We start from the raw sequence: 14,999 nt of genomic DNA on the forward strand, positions 1-14,999 counted from the left end.
ATGCTCATTCCTTCTTCTGAACCTCTGCATAGCATTCTGTACCTGTGGCAGAAGAATATTTATGAGATATTCACCATTGGTTCTCCCCTGATTTCTCTTCTGTCCTATACCTTACTTCTCACAATTAAAGAGAAAGAGAAAGAGAGGCTTAGTATTGCATTTAATACCTCAGGCTGGCAAACAGAAATAAACTGCTGGTTCTGGCTTTTGCGTTCAAAAAGCCTGAACTTTCTGGGGAGAGAGGATTTAGAAGACAGGCTATATTCGCAGGATCTAAGAAGCAGGAGAGGATGGTTGATGCACTGTGCCTTGCCCTGGGCTGGGATAAGGAGAGGAGCCGTGTGAGAGAGGATGACATAGCTCAAAGGCAACCCCTGTGCCTGGATTCTCAATAGAGCATCCGTTTGGAGAACCAGAGACCTCAGAGAGGTCTGGGGGCCCATCTTGGAAGTTGGGACCAGAAGCAGCCTTTTCACGATCCCATTGCTCCTTGGTGCAGAGTAATAACAAAGAGAGAGCCACGGGTGTGAACAGGAGTGCGAGGTCTCCCAGCAGCAGCCTCCATGGACCAACAACTGAGGGTAGGGCCGGATGATGGATGAACCAGGAGATACTTGCCCCAGACTCTGAGTCCATGACGTCCAGAACTTAGAACAAGATTAAGCTTCCGCCACTTGGCAAGAATGGAAACACAAAAGAGAAAATTAGTTGAGTTGGTAAGAAAATGATTCTATTTCTTTGCAACTGAGTTTGAGGACAGAGAGTTGTGGCCACCTCCAGCCTCTCCAGAGGCGGGCGCTGTCTTTCCCTGGCCCCGTGTCCTGCCCAGCTCTGGGATCGGATCTGCAGCTTCTGCAAGCCCTGCCCCCTGGGCCCAAGGTCTTTGGAAAACAGCTCAGGGTCTCCCCAGAGCCCTCCTCTCTTCCTCGATCCAGGGCATTGCACAGATCTCCCTGCTTCCCTAGGGAAGGCGGGGCCTCCCTCAGTGCTCCTGCATAATTGGGACGATGCGCAGGAAAATTAGAAAGGTCATTAATCACCGTGGAGCCCAAGGCAGCTCTCCGGGACCTATTCTTCATGATGATTAATGGGAGGCATCTCCTCCCCACTCCTCGATTCATTTTCCTGCCACCATTCACTCACTTTCCTTCGCTGTGTCCTCTTCGTCCCCGTCTGACAGAACGGGGGTTTCTGGAGACCACCAACTCAGGGTCAGGTCTTTTCTGGCTGTCTTCATTGCCACCAGACCTGGAGTGGACCCAGGGCGAGCCCCCCGATCAGACGCACAGCTGACAGCCCTGGGCAGGTCACTTCATCTGGGGGAGCCTCAGCTGCTTCATCAAGAAAATGCGGGCGCACATAACAATTGACTTGCAGGTTTGTGAAGATGAAACGGGAAGAGGCACATAGCAGTGCCAGATATGCTCTCTGGACAAGAGTGAGGCTGCCTAACGTGTCAATGTCTCTCTCCCTCTTTTATTGTTATTTTTATTGCTCTGATGAGTATTGCTGTCCTTCAGTGCTCTTGCAGTCCTTAATCACTAGGAAGGACGGAGGGTAGATCCAAGGGATCTCACTGCTCTTTGATGAGGATGGTGATGATGAGATTTCCTGGGTGCTAGTACCGTCAACAACCCTGAGAGGCACACATTATTAGGCCCATTTTACGCCTAAGAAAACATGTTCAGAGAGGGAGAGTAACCAGCTCAAAGTCACACAGCTAATAAACAGCAGAGGAGGAACTTACACTCAATTCCATTTGATGCCAGAGCCTGTGTTCTTCTGAGAACCAGACACACCAGCTGTCCTTTCTCAGGAGCTGCGTGCTTCTTCCTTGTCTCTTCTTTTCCCAGCCTCCAGATGGGGCTGCCCTTTCCCCGCAGGACTAGCCAGGTTCAGGTCATGCTCGAATAGCCTCCTCTTCTCCTTTTGTTTGCCAATTAAACTCCCACTCTGCTGCTTAAGATAAGCAGTTCCTTCTGCCCACTGCTGCACTGAGCCCAGGGTCTCGCTCTGACCAGCCCCCAATCAAGAGACACTTGATTTTCCTGAAGAAAACTATATCCTGGGGCATTCGAGTGAATGTATAAGGAAAGAGCAGACCCTGTCAAGTTAAAGCACGGCGAAGGACTTTTCTGAGGCTGGCAGAAATGAAGCAATGTTACCCTGTCAAATACAAAACCTTGGAGAGGGGTGGAAAACATTGGAAGACCAAGATGGAATCATGGTTCTGTTGTTGACTTGCTGGGTGAACTTGGGCAAGTCATTCTCCTCTAGGGTGGGTTCCTTAGCACAATTACAGGGTGAAAGTAGATCCTGAAAGTTTAAAGGTGGAGCTAAGATGCTGGGATGGGGGGAGAATTTGCACAAGAGGAAAGGTGTTGGAGGAGAGAAGACTTGAGAGGGAAGGGGCCAATGCTTTGGCCTCCCCTGGCCTTCTGCAAGACACCCATTGTGAGAGACCAGATCTCAGGCAGCGTGGATGTCTCAGGGAGAACTCAGGGGACTTAGTGGGGAGCTGTGTAACAGTAGGAAGGAAGATGAAAATATAATGATAACCATGAAAGTATCAGTGATGGTATTAAAGGTGTTGGGGAACATTTATTAAGCAACAGTTATGTGCCATTGTTTACCATAACCCTATGAAACAGCTACCAACTAGCATCTTCGTGTCACAGAGGAGAAACCTGGGGTGCAGAGGGGTTGGGTCATTTACGCAAGAACACGTAGGGAGCGACTGGCAAGGCCGGGTCTTGAACCCTTGTCTTTTCAACTCTAGAGTCAGAGCTCTTAGTGCCCACGCTTGGCTGAGATTCACCACAGTGTCGTGTGGATCTGGTATCCGGTGGCCCAGGGAGTCCTGGGTCCCTGGGTGCGTAGAGGCTTTCTCCATATCCACAGCTGCTGCCTCAGATTGCCTGCTTAGAAAACCAGCCCACCTGAGTACCTGGGACCAGCTACATAATATTATGGGGTTCAGTGAAAAATGAGAATACAGGGCCCTTTGTTTAAAAATCATTAAACTTTTTTTTTTTTTTTTTTTTTTGTGGTACGCGGCCCTCTCACTGCTGTGGCCTCTCCCGTCACAGAGCACAGGCTCCGGATGCGCAGGCTCAGCGGCCGTGGCTCACAGGCCCAGCTGCTCCGCGGCACGTGGGATCCTCCCGGACCGGGGCACAAACCCGCGACCCCTGTATCGGCAGGCGGACTCGCAACCACTGCGCCACCGGGGAAGCCCTAAAGATCGTTAAACATTTTAAAGTAGCAACAGCAGAGCGCTTAACTGAGCATGAGGTCCTTCTGCGCTCAGGGCCCTGTGTGACACTTACCTGGCCCCAGCACCCATTCCCAACACACTCTTCCCAAAGGCAGGGCTCTGTCCCCTGTCCCCTTGGTTACTCTCTGGCTCTTCCTCAGAATGGAAAGTTTAGATCCCTCCCTCCCTTAATGGTCCCTGCACCTCTCTCCTGGGCTGGTTTCCATGAACTCATCTTGGTGTTTGCCAGATGCCAAGTAAGGGCTGTCAAATGTCTGCTGCTCCATAGGCCACTGGAATAAATTACTCTCCCTTCATGCCTGTGACTGTCCATTCCTAACCCAGAAGAAATGTTCCAGAATATAAGCAAGTGCTAAAGGCCTTCTCTAATTAGCTGGCTGGCGGTTAACGGGGGATTTCACCAGGCAGAGGCTTCTGGTGGTTGGTGCGTAATTACCACGGAAACATTCACGCCACCCTCAGTGCTTCGCTCAGCCTTTTTCCCCAGGGAGTAGACATTGCTTGGCAAAAGTTGCATCTGGGCTATTGACATTGTCTGTGAGAGAAATAAATGGACAATTAGAAGCAAAACAGGTTGAGAAGCAAGGCTTGTTGGAGCAAAGTTTTACCCGCATCCATCCTGGGGCCTAATTGATGCTGTAGTCCCTGCATGAGAGGAAATCATTGGAAGGTGATGGATTCTGTTTTGTTAAGCTCAAGGACAGGGAAAAATGCCTAATTAGGAGCCAGACTTTCCTGTCTTTTAGAGGCAGCTGCTGGGTTGGCCAGGAGATATAAAGACTTTTATTTCTTTTTCCATTTTTACACACAAATATTTATTGATTCTCTCCATCAGTGGAGTGAAGCCCCACTATCACTGTGTAAGTGGGATCAAAAAAAAATTTAATCTTGTAAAATGCAGAATCATTTTCTTGTGAAGGTTATTGAATGAGAACAGGGGTTGGATGAAGTGTGAGAGCTGGGTTAGTCAGGTTGAGCTAGGCTCTGCTGAAGTAACAAATAAACCCTAACGTTTCAGTTGGCTTAACACAATAAAGGTCATTGAATGGGTCATGCCAAGTTCAGCTGTGGCCAGGCAGCTTTTTATATCACGTTTCCTATGCCACCCGAACACATGGACTTCAAGTTGCTGCAGGAGGAGAAGAGAAGGGTGGAGGAAGTACCACACAGCTTCTTAAAGGCCATGGGGCAGAAGAGACACATCTTGTTTTTCCTTGCAGTCCATTGGCTACATCGCTCAAACCTAATGACATGCGAGACCGGGAAATACAGGGAGACCATGGAATTTTGGTAGCACCAAATAAACATGCCACCATATTGCATTGAAAGAACTAGTCAAAAATGCAGGCCCTTTTGGAGAATGTGAATGGAGAAACCAACAGCTCCTGGATCCATACCACCTTCTTTTACCTGGCTCTGCTTCCAAGGGTCACATTAAATGTCATACCAAAGAGTGAAGACAGTATCCTCCTTCCTGGAAAGCCTTTTCCCACTGCCTGGGCTGTTGTTTGCTGGTTTTCCACCTACACCCTGGGAACCAGGACTGTGTCCAATGCACTCCCACCCAGGCTCTCTTGCTTCTGCATCCAAAGGCCAAAAAGAGAGAGTTAGAACAGGAAGGAGAGCTCGGACTGGCCAGTTCTAGAGGGGACAGCACCCAAAAGGTTGAGAGAAGAGGGAAGGTATCTAGAAAGGCCTCACAAAGGAGGGCACATCACACCAGAATTTTGAAGAGTGAAGGATGCATTCACTCATTCATTCATTCATTCATCATTCACTTATTCATCCATTCATTCACTGACTGGTGCCTGCAGGGACTAAATGAGACCACCTTTGCTCCCTAGGGATATAGGCTCGAGCAAGCAGTGGGCACAGAGCAGAATTAAGATGCAATAAATGTCTTCAGAGGTGCATAAAGGACCGCGCAGACTCTGGAGAAGGAAAAAGGAAATTCTCTGTGAACCAGAGGTATCCAGGAAGGCCTGTGGTGGAAGGGAAATTTGACTTGTATCTTGGAAAATGGATATTAATATTAATTTATGTTAGTGTTAACTTCAGGGTTGTATTAGAGATATTATTGCACAAGGCACACACATTTGTGGTTAAAAATGTAGAAGACAACAGGTAAGTAAACTAAACAGAAGAAAATTAGCCAACAGCTATTAATATTTTGACATCTATCTGCCCATCTACCTACCTATCTATCTATAAAGTATGGCCATTCTATGGATATTCTTTTATGATCTACTTTTTATTTTATAATAATTCTGTATTAATAAATGCAGATGTACGTTATCATTTTAAACAGGTGAATCGTATTCTGTTGTAGGAATATACCTTCCTCTCTTTAATCAGTCGTCTATTGTTGGATATTTACATGGCTTGAGATTTTTTGTCATTATAAATGCAGTTGTGATTAAGATCTTTGTAAATGAATCTTTGTGCAGTGGTTTGCTTAGGAAAAAATTGAGTGTGTTTTCAGTCGGTAGGGATTTGAGGCTTGACATGAAGGATATTCTTGGCAGAAGACTCAGAGAAGACAGAGGCATAGAATCGGGAGCGCACGAGCAGATAACAGGAGCCACAATGCACAGTTAACTGCAAGCCTACGGTGTGCCAGCCACTGTGCTACAAGCCTTCACATACACCACCCTGTGCAATCTTCATAAGAACCATTTGAGGAGTATTGGGCTATTCTCATCTTACCGATGAGGAAACTGAAACACAGAGAGGTTAAGTTACCTGCTCAGGGTCACACAGTAAATAACTGAGTTAAGAGTGGACATCAGTTCGTGAGACCCCAAAGCTCAGGCTCAGTTCACTTAGTAAGTGGTAATCAAGGTTATCACGCTGGTCAGTTAGTAATAATGGCTCTGTTTTTGCCTTCACACCATTACTTAGGTAGACATGTGGAAAAAAAATGGCACGAAGGCTCTTGTGTCTTCAGGCGGGCACAGGCGCCAGTGAGGACTAACAAGCCTTCATTGCTTTCTCATCAGGATGGGTGATGTCAGCAAAACTTCTTGCTTGGAAATATATTGTTTTGAACTTGGCAACCTGTAAGCTGGGTTGCCATGGTTACCAGAGGTCCCTGGGGAGCGATGAACATAAAGGGCGGGCTTGAAACACAGTCAAGTCCTTCCCCTCCAGCCTCACTCTTAGCTGGTGATAGTCTTTGACAGACCCTCACGTGCTCAGGGAACCCCACACCACCATATTCATGCACAACCAGGTTGAATACTCCAGTCTTTTCAGCATGTAATAGCTGTTAATATTTATGGGACGCAGTGGGGAAGCACTTCATGTGGATAATCTTCTTTAATCTTCCCCAAACCATACACAATATGTGCTGCTGTTATTGCTATCTTACAGGTGAAGCCACAGAGACACAGAGAAGTTAAAAGGCTCGCTCGGATGTCACACAGCTAGCAAATGGCAGTCTGTCTCCAGAGCAAGTGCTCATAAATAGCTCATCCTGCGGCTTCCCTGGTGGCGCAGTGGTTGAGAGTCCGCCTGCCGATCCAGGGGACACGGGTTCGTGCCCCGGTCCGGGAGGATCCCGTGTGCCGCGGAGCGACTGGGCCCGTGAGCCATGGCCGCTGGGCCTGCGCGTCCGGAGCCTGTGCTCCGCAGCGGGAGAGGCCACGACAGTGAGAGGCCCACGGACCGCAAAAAAACAAACAAACAAAAAATAGCTCATCCTTGCTAGAGCCAAGATCTTTAGGAAGTCACAGCAAACAACATCTCCAGGCGTCTTGTTGGTACCTAGCTTCTAAAAATTGCTGAAGGGAATATGGGTTCTTAGAAAGGCCGTAAAAGGTTTTAGGCAAGAAAGATACGGGGCATTAGCAGGGCTGTCCTAAAACAACTAGATAAATAGAAGCAACAAAAGGAAGTCCAAATTCAAATGTTCCCAGGCATCCAAGCAGTTAGGCCTAAGGTCATCGTGAAAATCCCAGCAGGTAACACAGGATGGCAAGGAGTTCTAAAGATCAATGTTTACTCTACTTCAATAAAATTAAATTAAATTAATAAAAATAAAAACCACTCTGACCCTGATGCCCAAGCTCTTGGCATCAGGCTGCATGTCCACATCTCTAGACTCACCTGTCTCCTCCCCAACGATGCCCCATTTGTACCATTCTTGTTTTTGTTCTTCTCGGAGCTCCGAAGTGTTAAGAGAATCTGCAACTGTTTCATAGAACAGAAGAGGCCACAGAGCATACGATGTTAATTGGGCTTGTTTTGTGGGGAGGAACGCCTGTCTTGGTGTCAGGACACCATGTAAAAATGTGTTTTTATTCCACATAAATTAGCCTGTGTGTTCACCCCACGCTAGTGAAGGCCTGGTGGCCGAACGGGACTTGGCATTAACTCTGCCCACGAAGATCACTCATTAGTATAAGCAGGGTCCCTGTCCGCATTTTCTTTTGTCTCTTTTCCCAGACCAGAGCAGAACACAGGGTCTAATTGGGAGGCAGATTGCAGAGCAAATGTGAGTGAGCTTTCTCTTCCCAAATACTTCTCTTTAGCCTTTCTACACTAGCAGAGGAATAATCCAGGACAGGGTCAGGCTGCAGTGAGAGTAGGATGTAGACTCGTAGTGCCTGCAAGCCAGAGACTTAGAAAAGTGTATTCGTGGAATCTTGGAAACTCAATTCAGAGAATCTTAATAATGGAGAGCTGTTTTAATCATAGATGCTCAGAATTACAGTCTTAGAATTTTACATTCTTAGAATTGTGGAAATAAAGATGCAGCCAGACATCAGGATCACAATTGCCCTCCACGAGCCTGCATTTCAGCTAGGTTGGACTTTCCCCATTTCCTCAAATGGGCTTTTGTTTCCCTCCTCCTGCCATCCCCTACTCCCTTTGTCTGACTAGTTCATGATCATCATTCATGTCTCAGCTGAGATATCACTCCCTCTTGGGGGCCTTTCTCTCCATCTGCACTAAGACAGGCCCCTATGAGAGGAAAATGAAAGCAAGTCCCTCACCTTCCCTCATCATTCTCTTCTCCCCTGAATTGACTTAATGCTTCCCCAAGAGCTCCCCCACTTCAGTAGTCTGCAAAGTCTTTCAACGGAGGGGTTTTAGCTCTTTCATTCACCCCCAGATCCCCAGTGCCAGGCACATGCCTGAGCCAGAGAAGATACTCAGTAATATCACTGTTGAATGAATGACTGCATAAATGATCTTGGATTCTCTAGCTCTCAGGACTGGAAGGAACTTCAGTGTTAACCTTACTCACCTCCTTTCCCCAAGTCCTCTGCAGAATCCCGGACCAATAGTTGTTCTGCCTCTTCTTGAACTCCTGCAGAGAAGGGAAGCTCACCATCTCCAGGCAGGCACAGCGATCCTTCCATTGTAGACAGGCTCATATTACGTACCCTGTGACGTTACCTCCCTACCCCGGATGTAACTCCTGGCACGACCTAGCACAGAGAAGAGCAGACTTGCAGTCCCAAAGAGCTCAATGGCAAGAATGATTCCGCAAAGGCTTATAACAGATGCCTCACACTGGCAAACTGGTGACGTAAGAGTTGTATTTGACATAGAGTCTGACTTTCTAGTTCCATGATTTCCAAAAGCTAAACTTCTTTGAAAGTATAATACAGATACAGAAAAGGGCACATATCACGAGGGTACAGCTCAGTGGACTTGCATAAAGTGAGCTCAATTGTGCAACCAGCCCAGAGGAAGAAACAGGACAGGACCAGTGCCTACTGCCCCCTGTGGTCACTCTCTGCAAGATCCTGCTCTCTTGACCTCATGTTGATGGAATCCTGCGGATGTATTCTGTTGACTATTCAACATTCTAAGATTTGGAAGAATCCACACTGAAACCTGGCAACACTGCATCCCCAGTTCCCTATGGCAGCTGTGGCTGGGTCTGAATGACAGCTACCCTTTTATGCGGTGCACATGCTGTGCAACCGGTCCCAGGTCTCACCACTCCCATCCCGGGTGCATCTGACATGCTTCCCTTTGCTTGCCCCTGTAGGCATTCAATATTTTCCGATTATTGCCCAATTTTCCCCTAGATGTTGGCACCTCTAGTAGCTACATTATTTCATATGCGGAAGGCTTGTGGTGGAGCAGAACAACGTTTTTGCTTTGGAAATAGACATGAGTTGGAATCCTGATTTGTTACTAACTGGAGGGTCTACATAGCATAAGGCTTCAGAACATGGGCTCTAGTGCCAGATAGCTGGGTTCAGGTGGGTTTCAGTATGATCTTGGGCAAGTTATTTCACCTCTCCCTGCCTCTGTTTCATCTGTTAAGTGGACAAAGCAATGGTCCCTACTTCACAATGTTGAGATGAGGGATACATGAGTTCATGCTTGTAAAGCACTTTGAACAGTGAGTCCTGGCACATGAGACACGTTTGTTAAACAGTTAAATAGATACCCTTAAGTATGTTATGTCGCTCTTCAGAAACTCAGTTCAGTTACCTCACCTATAAAATGGGAGAAGTAATGCCAGCTACCCAGGTTTGTTGCTAGAATTCAATGAGAGAACCCATATTCACGGGCTCCCACAGGTAGATGTCAAAAGAATTTATTTGTTCTCCTTCCACCAAGAGGCACCCATTTGACTTTGGTTTCCATATGAACAATAAACAGAACTATTCAGGACTTGGCTTTGTTTTGGTCTTGGTGGTCCTATGGCCACCTTACCATCCTCCCCTTCTGCCAATGCCCAGCCCTGGAATGGGGCTTAACAGCTTGAGTCTCTCTGCTTCTCTGGCTTTCTCCCCTTAAATATTCATGGCCATACATGGCCTTTATTGTCACAGCTTATTTATTAATATGTTTGAAGCTGAAGCTGGACATTTTTTTTCTGTCTTATCCATAGTTCATTTTTACATATACATTCTTTTTTTTAATATTCTTTTCTCTTTCTGACTTACTTCACCTAGCATGAGAATCCTAGTTGCATGCATGTTGCTGCGAATGGCATTATTTTGTTCTTTGTTATGGCCGAGTAGTATTCCATGGCATATATGTACCACATCCATTCATCTGTGCATGGACATTTAGGTTGTTTCCATGTCTTGGCTACTGTGAATAGAGCTGCTATGAACATATGGGTGCATGTATCTTTTTGAATTATTGTTTTGTGTGGATATATGCCCAGGAGTGGGATTGCTGGATCACATGGAAAACAGTATGGAGGCTCCTCAGAAAGCTAAAAGTAGAATTACCATAGTTCATTTTTATAAGGCAAATCCTCAAACTTAAAATGTCCGTCTCTCTAAGGTTTCCATTTCAGGAGTTATTTTTCATGTTGTTCAGCGTTTTGACACGAAAGACCTGTTCTCAAGAGGAATCAAGCTGCTCTGAATGACATGTTATTCATTCATTAGTTCATTCACTCACTCGTTCGTTCATTCATAAAACATACCTTAAGCACCATGCTTGTTTTTTGGGGGGATAAAGTCTTTATTGATAAATAGGTTAAATAGAATAAATAGAACGGTGGCTTGTTAGGGAATAAAAATGCAAGCAGAATCTCAGTCTTTCTCCACCCTGGCCCCTAGTTCTCGGCTTCTGCTCCTTACTGGACACTTTGGACAGTGAGGCCTTGCTGGGCAAGCCAGGCCTTCTTGGGCCCTTGGGGGTCTCTATCTTCCTGGCCAGTGACACAGGCATCATCTTGGACCCGCTGCCCTTAGGAGGAGCAGTAGCCTTGACTCTTGGCCTCCTCAGCTGCTTGGACAGTGACCTCTTTAAGGACCTTGGCTCCCCTCTTTTTTTGTTTGGGGAAGCAGCTCCATTCTTGCCCTTGGTGACCGTGAGTTTTGAACTCTGACTGTCAGCTTTTGTTTTCCTGTGGACCTTGGCATCTCAGCGGCTCCTTCTGCCTTTGACCTTTGACTTCCTCCCTGGTTCGTTGGCACTGGGAGGGGCCTGTGTAGCCTCGACCGGCCGTGGGGAGGCCTTCCTGGCCTGGCCCAGTTTTCCCTCTTGGTCTTTGGTCTGGCTACCTTTCCTGGGGGTCTTCTCCTTAGGTACTCCTGGTTTGGAGGGAGGCGCCCTCACCTCTGCTGGCTTCTTGAGTCCTCTTTTCACCTCACTGGGTTGGGAAAGTCCTTCTTTGCCTCACTTGGTTTCTTGGGGCCCTTCTCCTCAGCCTTACTGGATCTCCTGGGAGCTGTCACGGTGGACGTCTTCTTGGGCTGAATTTTCCTTTTATTCTTGGGAACTAATTTGAAGCTGCTGGTGGCCCCCTTGGCCTTGGAGTTGATGGGCCTGAGGAAGAGGCCAAGGCCTGCTTTCTTGGGGCCCTTCTCCTCAGCCTTACTGGATCTCCTGGGAGCTGTCATGGTGGACGTCTTCTTGGGCTGGATTTTCCTTTTATTCTTGGGAACTAGTTTGAAGCTGCTGGTGGCCCCCTTGGCCTCGGAGTTGATGGGCCTGAGGAAGAGGCCAAGGCCTGCTTCAGCATGTACTTGAACTGAATGACTTCCACTGTCGGATGCTTCAGCAGGATGTAAACCCTGATGGTTGCACCGAGGTGCCCTGGCACTGCAGCCATGCACAGCACCGGAAACTAGCGGTGTGGCATTTGGTCTCCATTATGGCTCAGGCCTGGCTTTTCAGACCTAGACCATAAGGATGATTCTACCATGGAGGTCGAGGAGGTCAAGGTGTCACTGGAGGCGAAGTTCCTGGGAGCCATTGCACAGGCAGATGTAGGTGGCCAACCCCCTCCCCCAGGCATCATCATATTGTTTTTAAGGAGCTAAAAAACCCAAATCCTTAGCGTCTGAGTGGCACTGCTTCCATTAGTCTTCACAACAATACTTTGAGTGCATTGATAAACATAATACCGATTATTGGCTAAGGGTATACTCTGTGCTATGCATGGCACTGGGCATTTCATGCACAAACCATTCATCTCCCCAACAATACAGCAAGGAAGGTGCAATCACCCCCGTTTACAGATGAGGAAACTGAGGCTATTACAAGGTTGCTCAGTGAAGCAGTGAGCTCTCACGTCTCTATGGGCTAAATCCAAGATTACTGCTCTTTACACTTTAACTTCTCATCTTAGTCAGCAAGGACTTGGTTACCGAGGGCAGAGAACGAAGATTCCTATATCTAAACCAGCTGGGGCTTTATTGGGCCTGGGTTTGGGGCTCTTAATTTTTTAAAAGCATTTTATTAAGATGTCATTTATATATTGTAAAATTCACCGGCTTAAAGTGAATGATTTAACGTGCTTCAGTATATTCACAGGGTCGTGCAACCATCATCGTAATAGAAGCTTAGAAGATTTTCATTCCCTCTAAAAGATACCTCATACCTATTAGCAGTCAATGCCCACTCTGCATCTACCCTGCCCTCCATCCAGCCCTAAGCAACCTTTAATCTAGTTTCTGTGTCTATAAATGTGCCTATTCTGGAAATGTCATATAAATGGAATCATACAAAGTATTAATCTTTTATGATTGGCTTCTTTCACTTATCCTAATATTTTCAAGAGTTATCAATTTTGTTGCATGTGTCAATACTTCATTTCTTTTTATTGACAAATAATTTCCAATTGTATGGATATACCAAATTTTATTTACCCATTAATCAGTTGAGGGACATTTTGGTTGTTTCTGTATTTTGACTATTATGAATAATGCTGTTTAGAACATTAGCACACAAATCTTTGTGTGTTTCATTTCTCTTAGGTATATACCTAGGGCTAGAATTGCTAGGTCATATGGTAACTGTATGTTTAACTTGTTAAGGGACTGCTAGGTTATTCCAAAGCACCACACCATTTTACCGGCAATGTGTGTGGGTTCCAGTATCTGAATCCTTGCTAACATTTGTTATTGTCCATCTTTTTTGTTACAGTCATCCTAGTGCGTGTGAAGTGGTATTTCATTGTGGTTTTGAATTGCATTTTTCTTTTTTCTCTTTTTTTTCTTTTTTTGGCTGCAGTGGCATGTGGGATCTTAGTTCACACCAGGGATCAAACATGCGCCCCCTGCAGTGGAAGTATGAACTCTTAACCACTGGACCACCAGGGAATTCTCTTGAATTGCATTTTTCTAATGACTAATGACAGTAAGTGTCTTTTCATGTGCTTATTGGCCATTTGTGTATATTCTTTGGAGAAAAGGCTATTCAAATCTTTGGTCCATTTTTAATTGGGTCATTGGTCTTTTTGAGTTGTAGAAATACTTTATATATTCTGGATATAATTTCCTTATCAGATATATAAATTTCAGATATTTTCTCCCATTTTGTGGGCTGTCTTTTCACCTTCTTGATGGTATCATTTGCAGCACAAAAGTTTAATTTTAATGTAGGTCGATTTATTCTTTTTATCACTTGTGGTTTTGCTGTCATATCTAGGAAAATGTTACCTTAAAAAAGCCATGAAGATTTACTTCTATATTTTCTTCTAAGAGTTTCACAGTTTCAGCTCTTTTTTTATGTCACAACTTTTAAAGAATTAAATTTAAAAATTTAAAAATTTTTCCAGCTTTATTGAGATACAATTAAGAAATTAAAAAATGTATATGTTTATAGCATGATGTTTTGATATATGTGTACATTGTGAAGTAGTTACCGCAGTTAAGCTAATTAAGATATTGGTCACCTCACATAGGATGAGTGTGTGTGTGTGTGTGTGTGTGTGTGTGTGTGTGTGTGTGGTGAGAACATAAGGTAACTTAACTCTCTTAGCAAATTTCAACTATACAGTACAACACTATTAACTGTAGTCGCCATGTATACATTAGATCTCTAGAAATGAATCATCCCGTATAACTGAACCTTTGTAAATTTGACCAATGTCTCTCCCTATCTGCCACCTTCCAGATCATGCAGCCACCATCCTACTCTCTGCTTTTCTGAGTTTGACTTTTTAGATCTCACATATCAGTGAGATAATGCAACATTTGACTTTCTGTGTCTGACTTATTTCAGGCATATTGTCCTCTAGGTTTAGTCATGTTGTCACAATGTCAGGATTTCCTTCTTTCTTAAGGCTTAATAATATCCCATTAGATACGTGATCATGTATCTTTTGATAAAAGTCATGTATCAAAAGTCTATATATATATATACCTATAACATAGCCATTTTCTTAATCTATTCATCCATTTATGGACACTTAAGTTGCTTTCCTATCTTGGCTATTGTAAATAATGTTGCAGTAAACATTGGGGTACAGATATCTCTTCCAGACACTGATTTCATTTCCTTTGGATAAATACCCAGAAGTAGAATTGCTGGTTCATATGGAAGTTCTATTTTTAATAGAGGTCCCTATTCTTAAGGGACCTCCATACTGTTTTCCATAGTGGCTGTACCAATTTATATTCCCACCAACAGTGCACGAGGTTTCCCTTATTTCCACATCCTTGCCAACACATGTCATCATTTGTCTCTTTGATGATATCCATTCTAACAGGTGTGAGGTGATAACTTGTGATTTTGATTTACGTTTCCTTGATGATTAGGGATGTTGAGCATCTTTTCATGTACCTGTTGGCCATTTGGATGTCTTCTTTGGAAAAGTGTCTATTTAGTTCCTCTGCTTATTTTTTTTTTAATTGAATTGTTTTGTTGTTGTTGCTGTTTACTGAGTTATATGAATTCTTATATATTTTAGATGTTAACCCATTATCTGATACATGGTTTACAATTACTTTCTACCATTTTGTAGGTTGCCTTTTTATTTTGTTGATGGTTCCCTTTGCTGTGCAGA

The 14,999-nt window shown here is 45.0% G+C and overlaps 1 protein-coding gene across 1 annotated transcript; it reads right to left on the minus strand.

Annotated features, from left to right (window-relative positions):
• Positions 1-4: 4 nt before the first annotated feature.
• LOC136135289 (histone H1.8-like) lies at positions 5-11,860 on the minus strand. Its single transcript, XM_065893192.1, is given in 5 exon segments — positions 5-42; positions 1,144-1,248; positions 10,843-11,358; positions 11,361-11,698; positions 11,829-11,860. Coding segments are annotated over 5 exon segments (1,029 nt in total).
• Positions 11,861-14,999: the final 3,139 nt, after the last annotated feature.

This window comes from Phocoena phocoena, chromosome 15, assembly GCF_963924675.1.
Source record: "Phocoena phocoena chromosome 15, mPhoPho1.1, whole genome shotgun sequence".
In the NCBI taxonomy this organism is placed as follows: domain Eukaryota; kingdom Metazoa; phylum Chordata; class Mammalia; order Artiodactyla; family Phocoenidae; genus Phocoena; species Phocoena phocoena.